The sequence below is a fragment of the Centroberyx affinis genome, unplaced genomic scaffold, assembly GCF_046629955.1.
Source record: "Centroberyx affinis isolate AG114_WGS23_722 - 3 ecotype Tasmania unplaced genomic scaffold, CSIRO-AGI_Caff_v1 ptg000297l_1, whole genome shotgun sequence".
Taxonomy (NCBI): domain Eukaryota; kingdom Metazoa; phylum Chordata; class Actinopteri; order Beryciformes; family Berycidae; genus Centroberyx; species Centroberyx affinis.
This window is the reverse complement of record NW_027278975.1, coordinates 661,520-679,134: the sequence shown is the minus strand read 5'-3', so window position 1 is coordinate 679,134 and position 17,615 is coordinate 661,520. Positions and strand designations below refer to the sequence as shown.

At 46.4% G+C, this 17,615-nt stretch overlaps 1 protein-coding gene across 2 annotated transcripts in view; it reads right to left on the bottom strand.

Moving 5' to 3' along the window:
- dtx1 (deltex 1, E3 ubiquitin ligase) overlaps positions 1-17,615 on the bottom strand; it is a 39,850-nt gene that overhangs the window by 10,703 nt on the left and 11,532 nt on the right. For both annotated transcript variants that reach the window (XM_071515026.1, XM_071515027.1), the window contains exons 3-4: positions 7,055-7,802; positions 137-198 (exon numbers count right to left, since the gene is read on the bottom strand). In XM_071515026.1, coding sequence (XP_071371127.1) covers positions 137-198; positions 7,055-7,802 — 810 coding nt within the window. The remainder of the gene's footprint in view (positions 1-136; positions 199-7,054; positions 7,803-17,615) is intronic.

Below are 17,615 nucleotides of genomic sequence, written 5' to 3'. Positions count from 1 at the left end.
GACAGGTAAACCCGTACGTAAACCTGTATGTAATATTTCACCACAAAGAAATGCTCTCCTGTCCAGAAACCTTTAACAAAAATAATAACCCAAGCCTGGACTCCAAGCAGCTGCTGAACAGCAGGTGTTGTCTAACCTGCTAGCGCTGGGTGCACTGGTCCAGATCCAGTCAGGTTCTTTACAGGAAGGGCTGGAACCCTAAGGGAAGAAAGAGAAGATGGTCTTGTCTTTTGATGCTGTGGCTTTGGATATAACAACATCATGTAAAAATGTACTTAGTGAGTCATGAACAGGATCGTTTCAAAATCATTATCCTACCAAGATATTTTCATTACCTCATGAATGGATGGATTTCAAAGAAAGGTAACCAGTTGGCGATGTGATTACTATCATTTTGCCAAGTTTACCAATTACTGATTACTTTTTAGATGACTTCTGGTACTTTATTGAGTAAGATCTAAAGTTTTTTTGGTCTATACCTTTCGATGTGCGAAATAAAGCCAACTAAAACAAATCATCAAAGAATTTGTTTTGCACACATCTTGTCAGTGGTGGGAGGCTGCAAATCAGCGAGATCATCGACATGAAAAACTCAAACAAAAAGCTGCACCATGCTAGCCTGGCTGCACCATGAAATCACCTATAGTTATAGGTGATTTCATTAAATACATTAAGTTAAAAGAGGTGAAGTGGCCATTGTTTGTCTATTCAAGGTGTACAGCATTGTTCACATCACAACCAGCCTAAAGAGATGCTCACTGCACAACAGGCCTGTTTGTGTTGCAAGAAAGTCAGCGCAAGTAGACAATTCTATGTGCTTTTGAGTTATTCTCCTCCTGGAAAGTGAGATATCGGCTTCTTCATCATTTTAATTTCTTGAAAATAAATGTGATCCACCAACACAGATGTGCAGGCACAGAATGTTGAAGTACGACACCAAACAATGATTTTAATTTTCCCTTTGGAGGCTATTTAATTAGTATTTATTTGATTTATTTATAATGGAGGATGTCCAGAGGAAACATGTTTTATTATTCTTATTATTTTTGTTCCAAAGCTCATGAAAAGGTAATATGTTGGGTCTTTTTAGTTGTTGTAAAACAGAAACATATTTTTTCACACTCTTTAAATCATCTCATGACCTCCAAACTGAACAGCAAATGACCCAGGATGAGAACCACTGCCTATTATGCCACAACAGGAAAACTGAGAACAGTAGCTGAAGTTAAACTGTCATGTGTGCTCTGCCACAGAGACACAGACAACTGCAATGAGATGAGACAGCTTGACTCATGTACAAAGCAGTGCAGCAGAGCCTGATTCAGAATGACATTTGGAAAGGCTGGCACGCACACCAAACACAGAGGACAAAGGCAGTTGACTTGCGTACACTTAAAGACCTCTAGAGCAGAGCGGACAAAAGCACTTGGGTCATTAAAATGAGCATGTAAGTCAGTAAGTCCCTTCTCAGAAGACTGGAGCCTCAACTCAAGCAACATCCCACAGCGGGGCTGCATGGAGCGTGGAGCAGCAGGACTGGGACCAACTTTCCAGTCACAAATAAGTGTCAAGCCCCACTGTAACAAGCTAAGTCAAGTCAATTTGCCAACAGAAAAGTGAGTCAAGTCAACTGATAGAAAAGTTGAGTGTATTAAAACTTAACTTAGATTATTACAATCCAGCAAAGAAACTTTAGGAAAATCACATTAGATGCAATTTGCATGCCAAACAGCCGGAACACCCCAAAAAAAATCCAATTTTCAAGTCAAAGTCAAATCTTGACTTTTGAGTCTTCAGGACACAAGTTTGCTCACTCAGTCATTCACAAATTATCTTGGCTTCTCAAACACACACACACATGCATACACACACACACACACACACACACACACACACTTGAATCCCTCTGCTCTCTGACCATGAAGTGACTGAGGTCTTTGGCCCTGTAGCTCCTCGGCGTCTCCCAAATCCCCACCGAGAGACTGCTTTGATATTAGCGACGGCTTCTGCTCCTGTGCCAGGGGAGCCCTTCAGTAAGCTGAGCACAATAACCAAAGGCCAAGAGTCCTGGCTGGGGTTCATGTGCCTTATCACATCTCCTAGGGACTGGCGGTACACAGGGCCTTGGACCAGTGGACCACAGATACGTGTGTGTCAGACAGATGTGTGTCAGAACGGCTCATTGATGAACAAAACAGATGCAAGACCACAGTGATGTGCAGTCATGATAAACAGCTTGACTTATGTGACTTTAGTGTACTGAAATGTCTAACGCCGCATTCACGTCATGTCAGATTTAAATACAACCTGCAGACTGGGAAAACAAATTCACATTGTAATTACAAGTTCCAACAAGTTAAACACGAGAAGCAGCGAGAAGTCATCCTGGAGTTGTTTCCTGAAGAACAACTGATCAGCTCAAGCAGGCAATCTAGTATTCTCAACGAAAACAAATTAGCTGCTCCCCACTGGGAGAGTTCCTCCCTTTATTTAAACATGCACTTAAATCAAATCAAATGCACCACGAGCTAGATGGTTTACTGCCTCCCTGTATGAGTGCATGTATAATTTAGGCTTTTCATGGAGAGCGTTGTGATCAAACAACTCATTTTCATTACGAGAAAAAAAGGGGCCACAAACCATAAGAGCCCTTAGCACCGCCTTATTCCCTTGTACACAATCTGCACACACTACACACACGTATGCACATACAGTACAGAAGATCTTCTCATGGATCTGTAACATAACATGAATTAGGACTGCTTTGATCTTTATTGCTATTTATGGACTGCTTATGGGTTTATTTATCCCAATTCTAGCAAAGGTCTCAACAACAGCACATCTTAGGATACCAGCGTGTATTGCATAATAAATATGCAATCTTGATGAAACAGCTGCACACTGTGTGATTCCACAACCAACCGAAATAAGAAGCAGCAGTTATGGAAGATCACTATCTTGCAAGCAATTTCCCATTGCGTTGCATCTCAGTATTTGTTGCTAGTATGGTAGCTAGTTTCCAATACCTACACTACATAAAATCTTACTACTGTGCACTTAAACCAGAAACCTTTAAACTATTAACCAGCCTGCAGCCTGTTTGCAGCATCTGCCCTCCCTCTCCTTCTGCACAAGCTCTTTACTCTTGACTTGTTTTGTAGAAATGTCCCCCTCTGCAGGCACTGACCCTGTCCTGGCTGCCTGTCGAGGTCTGGGGCTCAAGCCAGGGGCTACTAGTGACACCCACTGACCCACAAACCATCTCCTCACACTAGAGATCTACTGACAATCCCTACAACTGGATGCCTTGCATGGAAAAAACGCTTTAACTTTATCCACTCTCTCTCTCTCTCTCTCTCTCTCTCTCTCTCTCATGCATAATCATTCAAACATAATCATCATCCCTGTTAAAGATCAAGAAGCACATCCAAATCCAATGCCATTACTTAACTGTCATTGCTATGCTAAGAAATCAATGCAGAGAGTATCTGATGATGCTGAACAATAGGATACGTCGGCCAGCGCTCCGATCTGATGGGCGATTATACCTTATCATCTGTGTAAACAACCGCAGATCTTTTGCCTGTCCGTTACAACAGCGGTGTTCCAGCATTTCAATTTGGACAGGGCCGACTCAGCGAGCCGGACCGGACCTAGTCACCTCTGCATTTCTTTCGCCCTGCCAACTCTCATTATTCTCTTCCTCCTGACCTGTGTTCACTTGTTCGCTCTCCTCTGTCCATCTCCCCTCCTCCTCCTAGGGGACACGGGCATTAAAATTTGAAAGTTGTGTCCAAACCTGAAACGAGCCCGAGGAATATACGGGTGTAGCTTTTTATGAAAGCACACCCGACTGAATCCCAAAAGTAGAAAATACATTTCTGATGATGAATAGCCCATAGCGGCATCGTTCAGCTCATTTCATTTCTGACCTAAAACCATGCAATTAAGAGAGAAATAATTCAGCCCTACATACCTAACCCAAACGGCATAAAGGTCGAGCTCTACCTCCACCCCACCGTCCCTTTTCTATCTTCTGCTCAGTATCATCCCTCCATCCCGGAGGGAGTCTCCAGCCTGCCTCCAGGACTTAATCAGATTGAGAGCGATGTGATTCCCCAAATAGAGAAACCACATTAGGCCTAGTTAGAAAAGTGCTGACGGAGTACTAATATCTCCTCATCTGTTTATCATGCACCATAAAGACAGTGAGAGGAGGGAGAGGGGGTGGGAGAGGGAGAGAACTCCAGAAGTGCTTAATTGCATATTGATGTGGGTAGCGAGAGGCAGAGGCAAACCCTACCCCAGGCTACGCCAAGGGGGATTAGAACAGGGGTAACGCACTTGACAACGCACCTGAAATACCCCCAAAATAAGCAATAATGACACCAAGCATCCCCAAATTGCATCAGTTTGGTCCAGATGAGCTCTCATGATTTATTCATTAATGTCTCTATTAATTCGATCTAATGGAGAGCTCCGGAGCAGAGCAGTGTAGCGGCCCACACAGGGATAATGATCTCTGCGCCTGAAACACAGCCCTCCGGTTAAAACTCAGGCTCGCGGTCTTAACACAAAGAGACCGGAGCACGTAAACACGGCCAATATAACGGCGTGCACGTGCAAACGCGCGCCGCTCGCTAGCTCATTATTTTCGTCTGAAGAAGAAAGGACTTCTTCTTCACTTACCCCTCATTTTCCTCCTTTGTCGCCATGTCTATTGGCTACGCACAGAAAGTAAAAGTATCATTCTCTGTCTGAAGACATGCAGCACAGTCTGTTTAACACGGACGTGCGTTGAGGAAGTGCACAAGAGGAAGTGGTTTGATTGGCAAAGAAAGAGCTAAAATACAATCCCCAAATGGAGACCTTGTTTTATAACACCCTCTCTGTTCATTCAACCCATGAATCTGTCTGTTCGCCTGTCATGTTACACAGTAAGATGAAACGTAACAAGATAAGATACAGCGAGCCTTATATCCTGATCTTGACATGTGCAACAGTCTGATCAGTCGAGCAGCACATCTGTCGCAGCATGCATCTGCTGTAACCATATATGACCTTGCTTCACAGCCCACACCTCTTCTGTTCATAGCAGATAAAACGTAAAGGCAGGTGGTGATATAGTGAGCCGCGTCGCCCTGGTAATAAGATAAACTGATGTGTTGACACAAACCAGCAGATGGTGCCACTTCTAATATTTATCCACGCAACACTGTGCCTGAGCAGAGTCACGCCGCTAGACCCACCTCCCCCCCAGCCCACAACCAGTGGTTTATTGAGACGGCAAAAAGATCAATATTTGAACTGCAGCCTTCATCGTCAATGATACATGGGTAATAAAAGCACATACTGTAGTGTGTTTGCCTATGCAAAGCTGAAATCAATCATATGACAGATTTTTTTTAAGCTTTTTTTACATCAATTGAGCAGAAATAGACCTATATCAGGGTGTTGCGTGTATGTAAAGCAGCAGTGAGAACTCATGTAAACAAGCTGCAGCCTGCCAAATACCTTATTTGTACCTAACGCGAGCAATATTAGGGTGTGGGCGTGTGAAAAAACAGATCTGATGTTTTACATTCTGTGTGGGTTCCTCTGTTATCTGTCTGCAGCGCGCTCGTGGGAATGTGCGAGGGAGTTCACGTTTCAGCGTGTGTTTGTCAGCTCTCGTGTCCTGCTGTGTGTGTGTGTGTGTTAACCACACTCATCCTGTGCGTCGAGCCACTCGCCTGGGAACTGATGTACTCCACCTCACCCCCTCTCGCTTCCTCTGTCTCTCTTTCTCTCGAGCTGTCTTTCTCTCTCGCTCTGTCATTTCACTGAAAATACAGCAGAACGTCCCAGAATCACTCCTTCCCTACTCTCTCTCTCTCTCTCTCTCTCTCTCTCTCTCTCTCTCTCTCTCTCTCTGTCGCACATACATTCACACACACACACACACATCACAACAATTTCCCTACAACAAGGTCATGCGAGCAAATACATGGGACACATCCATACAGTAAAACAGAATTAGGCCAGGCAAAGTGAAAGCGTGTGTGCCTGGGTGAAGGACAGTATTATTCAAACATACAGTAACTGTGTCTCTCCCCATGAGCAGTGAGAGCAAAATGGAATCAAATTAGATCAGCAGAGGGTTTATTTTAGTAAAGAAAGCAGGATAGGGACTGAGGTATCGGTTACGGCGCTAGACACACTTCTTCTCCTCGGTTCCCTTCACTGAATCGCTCTCAGGTCAGAGCGCTCTGCTGAAGCTCCCATTTTTCCTTGATCCATTATTCATTCTTCCCCAGTGGAGCTCTCCCTCCATGGCAAATAGGTTTCCACAGCTACACCAGAGCGCGCCTTCACATGTACCGCTCCTCCGACCACAGACACACACACACACACGCGTAAACAAAGACATAGACAACTTCCAGATAGTCCGCCGCTCTACATCGCGCTTTTTTTCACGTCATGACACGACAGCCACGGCGTAGTCTGGTGGTAACAAACTAGTTGAAAGCAGAGGCACCAGATTGAACCGGAAGAGCTGCAGTATTTCACGGGTATTGGGGCCAACATAAGCTCATTATCGAGGAACGCCGTGGCAGACACACATGTGGGAGAGAAGGACTCTTCCTCGCTAAAATGTCAGGCAAAAGGCGAATCTTGCTAGAAAGGGTGAGCAGCAGTCAACCTGGAGCTTTCTCTGCAGATCCATTGATCAACCCGTTAACAAGAGCAGTCGTAAATCGGCAGAGGGCAGATTGAGAGGGAGAGAGAGAGAGAGAGAGAGAGAGAGAGAGAGAGAGAGAGAGAGAGATACAATACACCAGACACATGCAGGCTGAAGCTTTGTGAAGCAAGCAGACAAGCAGAGAGGGAGATTGTCTCTTTTCTTTTTATATCCTCCCATTCCTGTTCACTGTTGCCTCAGCCGAACTGCAAATTCAACTGAATCTGAGCATTACACCAGCACCATGAGAAGTAACGGGCTATTGCAGACTCCGGAAAATCGAAAATTAGAAAATGGGGGAAATGCACAATTGTGCTTGCAAAACATCATTACCCTGGTGGGATGGTCCCTCTGGCAGCGCCCATGGAAATGCGCTGGGTGCCTGGACGGTTCAGGTTGTTCTGTCCGTTGATGGTGAGAGCATGGTGGCCATGGGCGGATGAAAGGGACGGCATCACGGGGGAACAGGGGAAGTTGGCACCGGACAGCGGCGACTGCACCTGTTCTGCTTTGGCTTGTCCGCCTCCCACGCTTATGTTATTGTTGTTGGTGCCGGCGGAGCTGGACGACGGGGACCAGAGGGAGGTTCCGGCGAAGGTGTTGCTTTGCCGCACCACTGTCAGCGTCCCCGGAGCCCCCGGGTTGCCCGCCGCCCCTCCGTACAGCTTACGGCGCTGAGAAGCCAGAATGGCGTTGGAGGCGGCCCTCGTGCTGTTGACCAGGATGCATTGCTGGCAGGAGCAGGGCTGGCCGGAGCTGGCCCCCACGGGCCAGGACTGGGACTTGGGGATGGAGCCCATGATGAGCGGGTAGGCCAAGTCCATCCGTCGACGCAGCCGTCGCTTGCGCTGGCTCTGCCTGTTGGTCTGGGCCATGCTGTTGAAGTCGATGAGGTAGCAGAAGCCCAGAGAGGTCAGGTCCAGCCAGGGGTGCTGCTTCTCGTAGGCGTTCTGGATGGTCACGCAGATCTCCATGTCATAGGGCGTCCAGGAGCCGTTGTCGTTCTCCCACTCCCACACCACGCCCTTCCCCGGGGCGGACGATGGCTCGTAGAAGTTCCTCTGCACCGGCCGCATGGTGCCTAAGGAGAAAGGACAGGAGGGAGGGAAGATGTGGTCAGACAAGAGAAAAATGGAAATCATAACATCACAACATACATAATTCAGTTAAAATGAAAGTCACCGTCTGCTTTTGTTGATACGATGACAGATTCAAATTATTGAAATTTATTTAAAGCTACAAAATCTATCAAAACTGTTTTTTTACATTAAAATAATAAATACATGGGATATATTATACATTTATATTATACATTACCAGTCAATATCTGTGACCCTGTGTGTACATGCCTAAATCCCCCCATGTGCCTGACATTGGCTTTTAAACAAAGGTTGGGGGTTGTTTATTGTGTGTACACCATTTGCTGTGGTGAGCTGGTTGTGGCTGTCAAAGTGAGGCTATAGCCACAGCACAGGAAGTGAAAGCAACAACAACGCAGTACCAAAAGAAAGAACAGTGAAGCTATGCGTCAGACAAGTCTTGTTCTAAAACATGGTGAATATCAACATTGGTTTTTTTTTTACTACAAATTGTCTGTGTTCAGCCTCTTCTTTGCCTGTGGTGGCTTTACAGATACTGGTTACCTCAGCCTCAGGCTGGATGTCATTTAAAGGTAGACGGCTCATCAAGATGAGTGACAGGTGCTGGGGAGGGAACTTGACCAATTGAGGTGGAGGAGGGCGGGACTAACAATACACTTCCTGCCTCAAAGCAAAAAGTTGCATATTGACGCTGTCGGCTAAAAACCTTGCATCTCCCAATTGTCCCAAACTTTTCAGGAACTACAGAAAACCTAACCTGCAGAGGTAGACATGCTAGTAAAATCCTCATCTCAACAAGCTGTATACTGTATATCAGACTGTACGGCTCTCTAGGGCTACATGCATGTGAACTGCGCTTCCATTGCTGTGTCAGTCTGCACTCCACTAGTCTGCACGGAGAAGGAGGGGGAGGCGGAACCGGGAGCTGTGTACCTCTGTCCCTCTGCTGATGGCCACTCAGCTCCCACCTCCATTATAACACAATTACTGTAGTCACATGGGAAATCAGGACACCTTAGCCCATCCATCTCCCTGCCGCACGTCAGCAAGGGTATCCAGGCTCTCCGGCGAGGCCCGTCCCCCCCTCCTTCCCCCCTCCTTCCCCCACTTAATTTAACGGGTAAATGCACACTCCCCTGCCAGGGAGGACCGGGGTGATAATGGAGGGATGTAAGCGTGCGTGCAGGATGAATGGGTGTGGGGGACGAGCGGGGGGGTGGGGGGGGGGGGGGGGTGGGGGGGGGGTGGGGGTGGGCAGCGGTAACCCCCTCGTCCAGCAGCCCGGCGCTGGCTCCAGAGAATAAAATGCATCAGCAGAATCGGCGGGCCTGACCTTGAGTCTCTGCTGCAGACTGTGCTAAAGGACTCGGCTTGACGGCTAATTTCATTTGGAGCTGCTGTTGCTGCTGCTGAGGACCTTTGCTCAGACATACACGCACGTACACACACTCTCTCTCTCTCTCTCACACACACACGACTGCTCAGAGAGGCAGCTGCTGGTCTCGCTCACCTCTCCAGTCAGTCACCCATACACAACTTTCTCTGCTCAGCCAGTTTCACCCACAGACCCGCTCACAGGCTTTCTCTACTTTCCTCTATCTTGTCTGCAGACCAAAACATCAATCGTTAAAGATCAGCTACCTCTCTTTGCTCGTTGTTGGTAGGCCCTCTGTGCTGTTAGTCTGTTGAGGCTGTGTGCAGCAGGCTACCTGTGAATCGCTTTCAATTCTATATTTATACTCACCGCTCCACTTTCTACATCAACTGCCCTTGTCTTTAGCAAACTCCCTCATTTGCTGCTTTATTTTCTAAGTGATTAACAGACATTCCTCCCATCTGTTCAAAGTTTGATGAGCTCAGTCGAGGGATTCACTATTTGTAGAGCTTCGTTGCAAAGTATGACAAAATGTGGCGCTGTCTTACAAAATGATCACCACCACAATTTGAAATCAAATTACACCTCAAAAGATCTCTATATTTTAGACATATTAACTGATGAATTTAATGAAGTTAATGATTTTTTTCCCCAAAAATGGATAGCCTACCTAGCATTTTGGAAAATAGCTCTTTATTTAATTTCCTGACAATCACTTGTCCATTGATTTCCTCCATACTTAGTGAGGCGATGGAAAGCTCTGTGATGGCGAGCCACACATTGCAAGCCTTTATCACTGTGTCTCCTGTGGGATGCATTAGGTTTAACACTCTCTCTCTCTCTCTCTCTGCGGGGCTGCATGCATCTGGCTCGATCAATAGTGGTACAGCTCCAGCAGTCTTGCTCAGCGGCGAGTTTAACACCAGCTTTATAAATATTTGAACATGCGGAGATGTTTTATTCCCAGACATCAATTTAAACTCTCAACTTTGGTGAGGAAAGATAAACAGTATCTCTCTTTGAAAGCCTATTAGTCCTGTTAATTGTTCATGAGAGTTCTGATGGAGCCCGATGCATGAAATGTGCTCAGCCGAAAGATTTTCTATAAACAGTTCAGTGGGCTCTAAGGGACGGGTGCTTGGCAGTCAAATTTCTTCAGTGTAATTAATGTGAGGCGAGGGCCAAGCACTCCACAGCAGCTACAGACCAAACAGAAAGGTAAAAATGTAAGATGCTCTCGCCTATTTGGACATTCCCCTCTCCTACTCAGTTTTCACACGCAACCCTGCAGAAAGAGGATAGAGCTCGTCATAAATCCTGTCAAGTATTTGCATTCCTATGGAGGGATTGTATGGGGTTAATGAGCTGGGACCGCGCGGATAGAGCAGAGGTCACGACAACACGGGAATCACATGGCCCTGTTCGGGAAGTCTTGTTCACAGAGAGGCTGAAACCCCCCTCGCTGCTCCTCATTCTGCTGTCTCCTGCTGTAATTTACTGCTGTATGTGTAACCGCTTCTAGGCCCCGAGTTGTTGATGTTCTCCTTGCGACCCTTCATGCTCTTCCTAACAGGAAACCGAGAGAGAGAGAGTGGCCGCTTCCCGTCTCACCCTGTGTGCCTTTTGGCAGCCATCTTTCCTGCCTCCCCCTTCCCTCATATCCCTTGTCCTCCCCCTCCCTCCCTCCCACGATGTCCTCCAGCTGTCCTCGCCCAACACCGGCCCGGTTCCCCTCGGGTGAGCGGTGGCTGCGTGATGTATTGCCACGTCGGGCCTCGCAGTGTGACTCTAACCCTAATGTCACGCAGGGCCAGGTGGGTTCAGGGTGAGCTTGGCTGCCCTCTCGTCTCTCGGCCGGGGGAGGAAACCTTCCCGCAGTCTGTTCTCTGTATGAGGCCATGCCAGTCTCCATCCTTAATAGCTTTGTTTTCCTCTGGAACTGAAGGAAGGTCTGTCTGAATCGCTCTTTTATCACTCTAAATGGGAGGACGTGCAACATTAAGTTGCAACATCCTTGACTGCCCTCAGAGAGGCCTGCTGCCGAGAGTGGAGGCAGACTGGCATCAGACTGCTGCTTTGTAGTTCCTATGCCTTTAGGTGGATGCTTTCATCTGATGTGTCTAACAGTGTCTAACCCTGCAGTGACTGCATGCATTTTCAGGATGTATGGCCCGAATGTGAGCTGTATTCCTAACCTGCTAATGCCATGTTCTGCCTATTTACCTAAACAGGACTCGCTTTACAATTCAATTATGTCATATTTTGTCATAGGCCTAGTGTTTCTCATACCCAAAACATGTTTATATCATTAGCTCAGCACTGTGAAAAGATTTTCAACGTTTCTATGGACTAAATGCATGCAACAGCTAAACATTTGGACTTTCTAATATGTCTTGTATCTCAGATTAAAACAGAGCACCATCTTAACACTGGATTAGTGGCTCTTGCAAAGTTCAAAAAGAAGGAAAGAAATTGTGGCTTTAACACAGGAACTGAATCCACAGTTTAAACAAAATGAAATGTTCCCTAGCTGGCCCTCGTCTGGAGTAAAACCCCGTCACACCACACAGTGAGCAGTAAATCCTATCTAAATCTGTCCGTTGAGGTTATTGATGTGTGTGTCCCTTTTACACCGACAACCTCTGCGGTCGCCCAGGGGAGCGTTACACAAACAGCCATAATGGAACGTTCTGGCCTGTCGGTGACGTACACCTGATGTGCCTACTGCAGGAAATACCTGGCTGCGCCCTGAAAAAAATGCATCGGAGCTTTGTTGTCACAGAAACACAGAGGAAGGGTTTTGTTGTCATGGAAGCCGTCCCTCGGGGGAGATGGGGAGGGGGGGGGGGGGGGGGGGTTGCCCATATGCGAACGTTCCTACTATTCCTTTCCCTGAGCACTCCTCCTCCGCTCGTTCCTCTCGCCGGCTGCTGACGCCAGCTTTCCCCTTTCCCACTCGTCTCTCCCCTGGCTCCTCACCAACGCCGTCTAACTGAGCCATTCTTCACATTTTCCACTCTGTCACTCAGCGGCCCCCATGCTGCTCTCACACAACGCTCCGACTCTTGGACACAGAGTGGAAATCTGTGTCATTGAATGAAGGCCCGCATCACCTTGTAGTTAATGCTCTTCCCCACGCCGCTGCTGTGGGAAGCGGGCGGGCAGGAAGCGCCCGGATCAAGCTCCATAATGTATCCTGATAATTGACAAGCCTCTCCAATTTCCCCGGAGCCACGTTGAGCCTATTAAAACATAGTGCCGTGCTTTTCCTTTTAACTACAGGAGGAGAAAGGCCAGTAACAGGTTCAGCGTCAGACTGCTCAATGCTGCCTGAGAGGTATTTAAAGCCAGTTAATCTACGGTCTCTGCTGGCAAACGGGCAGACCTCTGTCACAGAAAAGACATGTAGAGAAAAACCCCAATGAGAAGAACGACGTCCCATGAATTTAAATTTCTTTCTTTCATGGCATTTTCAATTTGTTCTGTAGATGTCAGGGGGATTGTCATGCCCACCAGAGGAATAACGTCTCATAGTGACTTTAGTCTTGGAAAATAGCCTGCATAACACTGATATTGACCTATTAGCAGTTAAAGGAAAAATCCACCCTAAAACTATATATTTGCAATGTACCTTGCATTTCTGGGAAAAGGCAGAGATATCAATTTCTCCACCGACATTAGCCTCAATAGACCATAATGCAATGCAGCCACAGTTCGCATCTTTGTGAATCTGTCATCAGCATGTGAAATAGAACGCTCTGCAACGTCTTTCTTGTAATTTGAACAACCAGACATGACAGCATTGCTCTCTCTCCACTCTCCGTTTCTTGACTGGAAAGACTCAATACACTATCACTGTTGATCTCTCTCCACCAAGACGTATACAGCACAGAAATCCTCCTTCTCTGGAGGGTTGTCGAAAGGCATTCTGGGAAATGTAGGACATCAGTAACTGAAGTAGAAGTAAACGAGACAGGTTGAGGGAAAGTGGGTACACCAAAATTAGTATAGAGAGCATCTGATGTGGGAATGAGATTACAAAAGATATAGCTATACTCCAGTACGTCACAGTTTGAGATATGAGTTATAATACACCATCTTAGTATTATAAACCCACTGACTCTTGGCTGCGTCCTGCTTCCCAACTATACAGTATATCTAGACACAGGTATCCATAACCAGCCTGCCTTTCTAAAAACATGATTTGGCACGCAAGTTTCTGGTTTCGCTGTCAGTAGAAACTGCTTTTCATCCCATTTTACAGTTCATCACCTTTTGTTCTAACAAAAGGCCTATTGAGCTGTGAGCAACAGAACATCAGTGCAGGCACAAAAGATTATTCAGTGCATGAATTATTATCATATAGCCTTCATAATCTCTTACATATGAATAGTGAACGCATGATGAATATTCTAATAAACGCTACAGTATGGGGCAATAAAGTAATTGAAGTGCGTTTGATGTTTTCCATAAACCCCAGAGCACAGCTTGAAAGAAAATTTCACTTTCATCTCCCGAAAAGGGCCTTCACAAACAATAAACCCAACCCGGCTATTAGAGATGATGAAGAGACAGAATACTGTAGAGGGGATGAAAAATGCATCATAATCATATAAAACATCTGGGTCAAAAAGATCTGTTGAATATGATAAGAAGTGAACATTTCATTTCTATGCGTGTACTATTGAGGCTTTAGATGTAACAACTCCTGCGTGTTCAAAAGGCGATGTCATACCTGTACATCAAAGTTGGAAGGATCTTCTCGGATCTGTAAGAGCATTATCTGCTCATTAACGAATTCCCGGAGATCAGAGACCATAATAATGAGGATGACAGTCTGGTATTAAGCTGGTTTAACAGCATTATACGTAACAATATCGCCGCTCCCCTGCTCCTCTCCCACCAAATCACACATTAAAGCTCATTTCTATACTAAGATGACACTTTCGCTTTCCCAGAATGCAGTTCTTTATAATGAGCCACAGTACTGAATAGCAACTTGGATTCCCTTAAGCGCCCTCATCTCTTTGTAGCCAAACGTGATGGATGAACAAAAGCTGAGAAGGTGCCGGTGGTTGGGAGGCAGGGAAGGGAGGAGGTAGATAGGGAGGAGAGGAGGAAGGGGGGGAGAAGATAAGGAGGGAGGCGGGGAAGGAAGATGGGGTAGGATGGAGGGAAGGAGGTGGGAGGAAGGGAAGGAAAGAGGGAGGAGAGGTAGTAGATAGGAAAGTAGATAGGAAAGAGGGAGGGGAATGGACAGAAGGAGGTAGAGAGGGAGGGAGGGAGAGAAAGAGTCAGGGAGGCAATGAGGGAAGGAAAAGGGGAGGGAAGCAGTGGAGGAAGGAGGGAGGGAAGGGGGCTAGAAGGGATGGGGGGAGGCAGGGAGGGAGGGGGATGGACAGAAGGAAGGAGGGAGTGAAGGTAGGTAGGTAGGTAGGGAGGGTAGAAAGGAAGGAGGGAGGGAGCAGCTATTGGGGGAGGCATGTGATGGGCAGAGGTTCCCTGCCAAAGAATAATAAAAGGAGGATGTCTCACTCCTGCCCGAGCTGAGAAAGTGAACACTGCAGTAAAGCGGACCCCACTAATTCAGTTTTGCTGCCAGCAAGACAAAGTGGTGAGGAAAAGTGGCTTAACTCCCACTGCAACCATCCTCAGCCCCCATCAACGTTCCAGACTCTCCCACACCCAGCCCGGGGAGCTGGCCAGTTACCATGAACTTGTGCAGAGTTTGCAGTTACGGTGGTAACAAAAAAAAGGCCGAGCAGGAAAAAAGAAAAAAAAAAAACCTTGAGAAAATGAAGTTAGTCTTCTCCACCTGCCAGCTCCTGTGCTGCAGTGATGCAACAGACCCTGAAACAACCTTCTGACTTTGTGGATGTCGTGACCGGAGCCTCGGCTCTGCCAAGCATGCTCGCTGACTCACAGTGTGTGCAGTGTGTGTGTGTAGTGTACGAGTATCAGGCACGTGAGTGTGTGTGTGTGTGTTTGTTTTTGAGTATGCTTGCACATCAGAAGTGGTGAGTCTATGTGTGTAAGTGGTGTGTGTGTGTTTGTGTGATCACTTCCACTTCACACCACCGCAGCCCCTCATCACGTCCAGCAGGAACCTCGTTAGCGTGTCAGTGCCGTGCCGTCACGCCACTACAGGGCAGGAATGGGAGGCACAGCTCCAGGCCTGGCTACCACACACACACACACACACACACACACACACACACACACACACACACACACACACACACACACACACACACACACACACACACACCCTTCGTCTCCACTCCACATGACACGGGGCCACGGGACAGTGACAGGGTTACAGTAAAGCAGGTTTCTTGTTAGCAGAAACAAGTCACTTTCACACATGGAATAAGAAATATTGCTGCGTTAACTTTTTCCAGCAAAGACAGTGGGTCCGTCTTGTCAACCCTCCCCCCCCACACCCCCACCCCACCCCCACCCCCACCCTCCACTTCACCCACGGCAGACTGTCAGAATTGAAAATAGGAGCCGCTTATTCGGTTGTTGCCGCTTTTGACACGGTGGTTATTTATCTTTCAACATTTTGTTGAAAAGGTATGACATTTGTTAATTATCTGGGACTTTCGCCTGCTTATCCCCCGTGAACTAAAGAGGCTTGTTACTTTATTACAACATGTCACATTGTTAGCCGTCCTTGACAGCTGCCAACAAATTACTTCTTATGCCTGGATGCTATGAAGCGCTCTCACTTCGGCATCGGTCCAATTTGAAGACAGTACTGCCAACTAATGCAACATATTGCAGTAGAAAATGGGAAAATTGTACTTCTGGTATGTGAAAAGCACCAAAATCCAGGTCCAGGCACGACTGTGATTTGTGCTGCGTATTTCTAAAATGCCTTTGTTTAGAGGGCACAGAGAGATTAAAATAACACCAACGCGTTTCGGCAAGATGCCTTCCTCAGGGTGCTTCAAAGACAAAGAACAAAGACACAATAAGGGCGGCATCCATTTGTTTTTATTTCCATTTTTTATTTTCAGTTTCGTTTTAGTTAGTTTTCAGTGTAGGGTTGGTAGTTTTAGTTTTTTTTTTGTTTTTGTTTTATTTTATTTTTTTCCACAAATGTTTAGTTTTACCTCTAGTTTTAGTATTTTCTTTTTAAAATGTATTGACATTAATCTTTCAATACATCCTTAACCAATTCAAAGTTGGGGCCACTTGGTTTCATGCTGCACAAATAAAATGCAGCATAGACTCAACAGCAAGAGCAAAAGTCAGGCTATTTAGCGCTAAATAATCCCAATTGTGGGAAAAACGTTCTCCCAAATATTGTGCAAACAGTGATGGCATTGGCAACGCTGGTGCTTCCTCTGACAGCAAGAAGTGCTCCCGAGGGTCTAACAATCTACCGGATAGCACCCTATTTTGGGGGGTAGTTAGCATTCAGTAAAAATAACCAAAAATTCACTCTTTTTTTTTACCCTGCACATAAACAAAAAGATAAACACTAAAAACATTTCACGTATATTTCTATTTTATTTTGGGTAGTTTTACAAGTGGACAAGTTCAGTTTTTTTTTTTTAATTATTATTATTATTTCAGTTTATGACAACGCTTTTTAACACCTAGTTTTGCTCTCAGTTTGAGTTTAGTACAGTAACCTTGCTGGGGGTTGGACGACCTGCAGGTCTGTCTGCCCGCCATCTGGAGCTGCAGAGCCGGCCGGTGCTGCATGGACTCAGTCAGAGGCTGTCGCACTGACAGCTGACCTTGTGTCTGAGCGGGCCGCGTCTCTCCTCCCTCCACTTAATACAGGAGAGAGTGACAAACACACACAGACACCCCACACCCCCAACAAATGCGCAGTATTTATCTGTGACAAGGCGGTATTTCATGTCAGCCGTCACGCGGGTAAGAGAGACTGTACGGCCCTTCAGCCATTCGGCGGGCTCAGCAGAAAGCTGATTGAGAGGCGTACCAAGTCAGTGGAGACTTTGAGGGACAGCTCGCTCACCTCTCCATCAGATGACCTGTGCTGCTGTATGAAACACAGACTCCTACATGACTGGATGGAGTGTTAGTCACACCCAGTGCAATCATCAGGACCCTGGAGTTCCATGTGTGCTGCATGGTCAATAAAAAAAACTGACCGTATCATATAAATAATCTAAATAGAGGAAGATGGTTTCCTCATATTGCCACTACATCTGTTATTATGTGGTCAACATTTCAGTCACAAGGCATTTCTCCAGACAAGTTGTGTCGCCTTTCCATATACACACAACCAACTGTTTTTCTAAATGACTCATAATGCACACAAGGTATGTGGAACGGCTCATTAAAGAAGAGTTATTACAGGCTGCGCTGGGCTGAAATGAGCCACACATCTAATAAACAGAAAAATAGGAAGGGAAAACGGCGAGGGAAAAAACTCCGA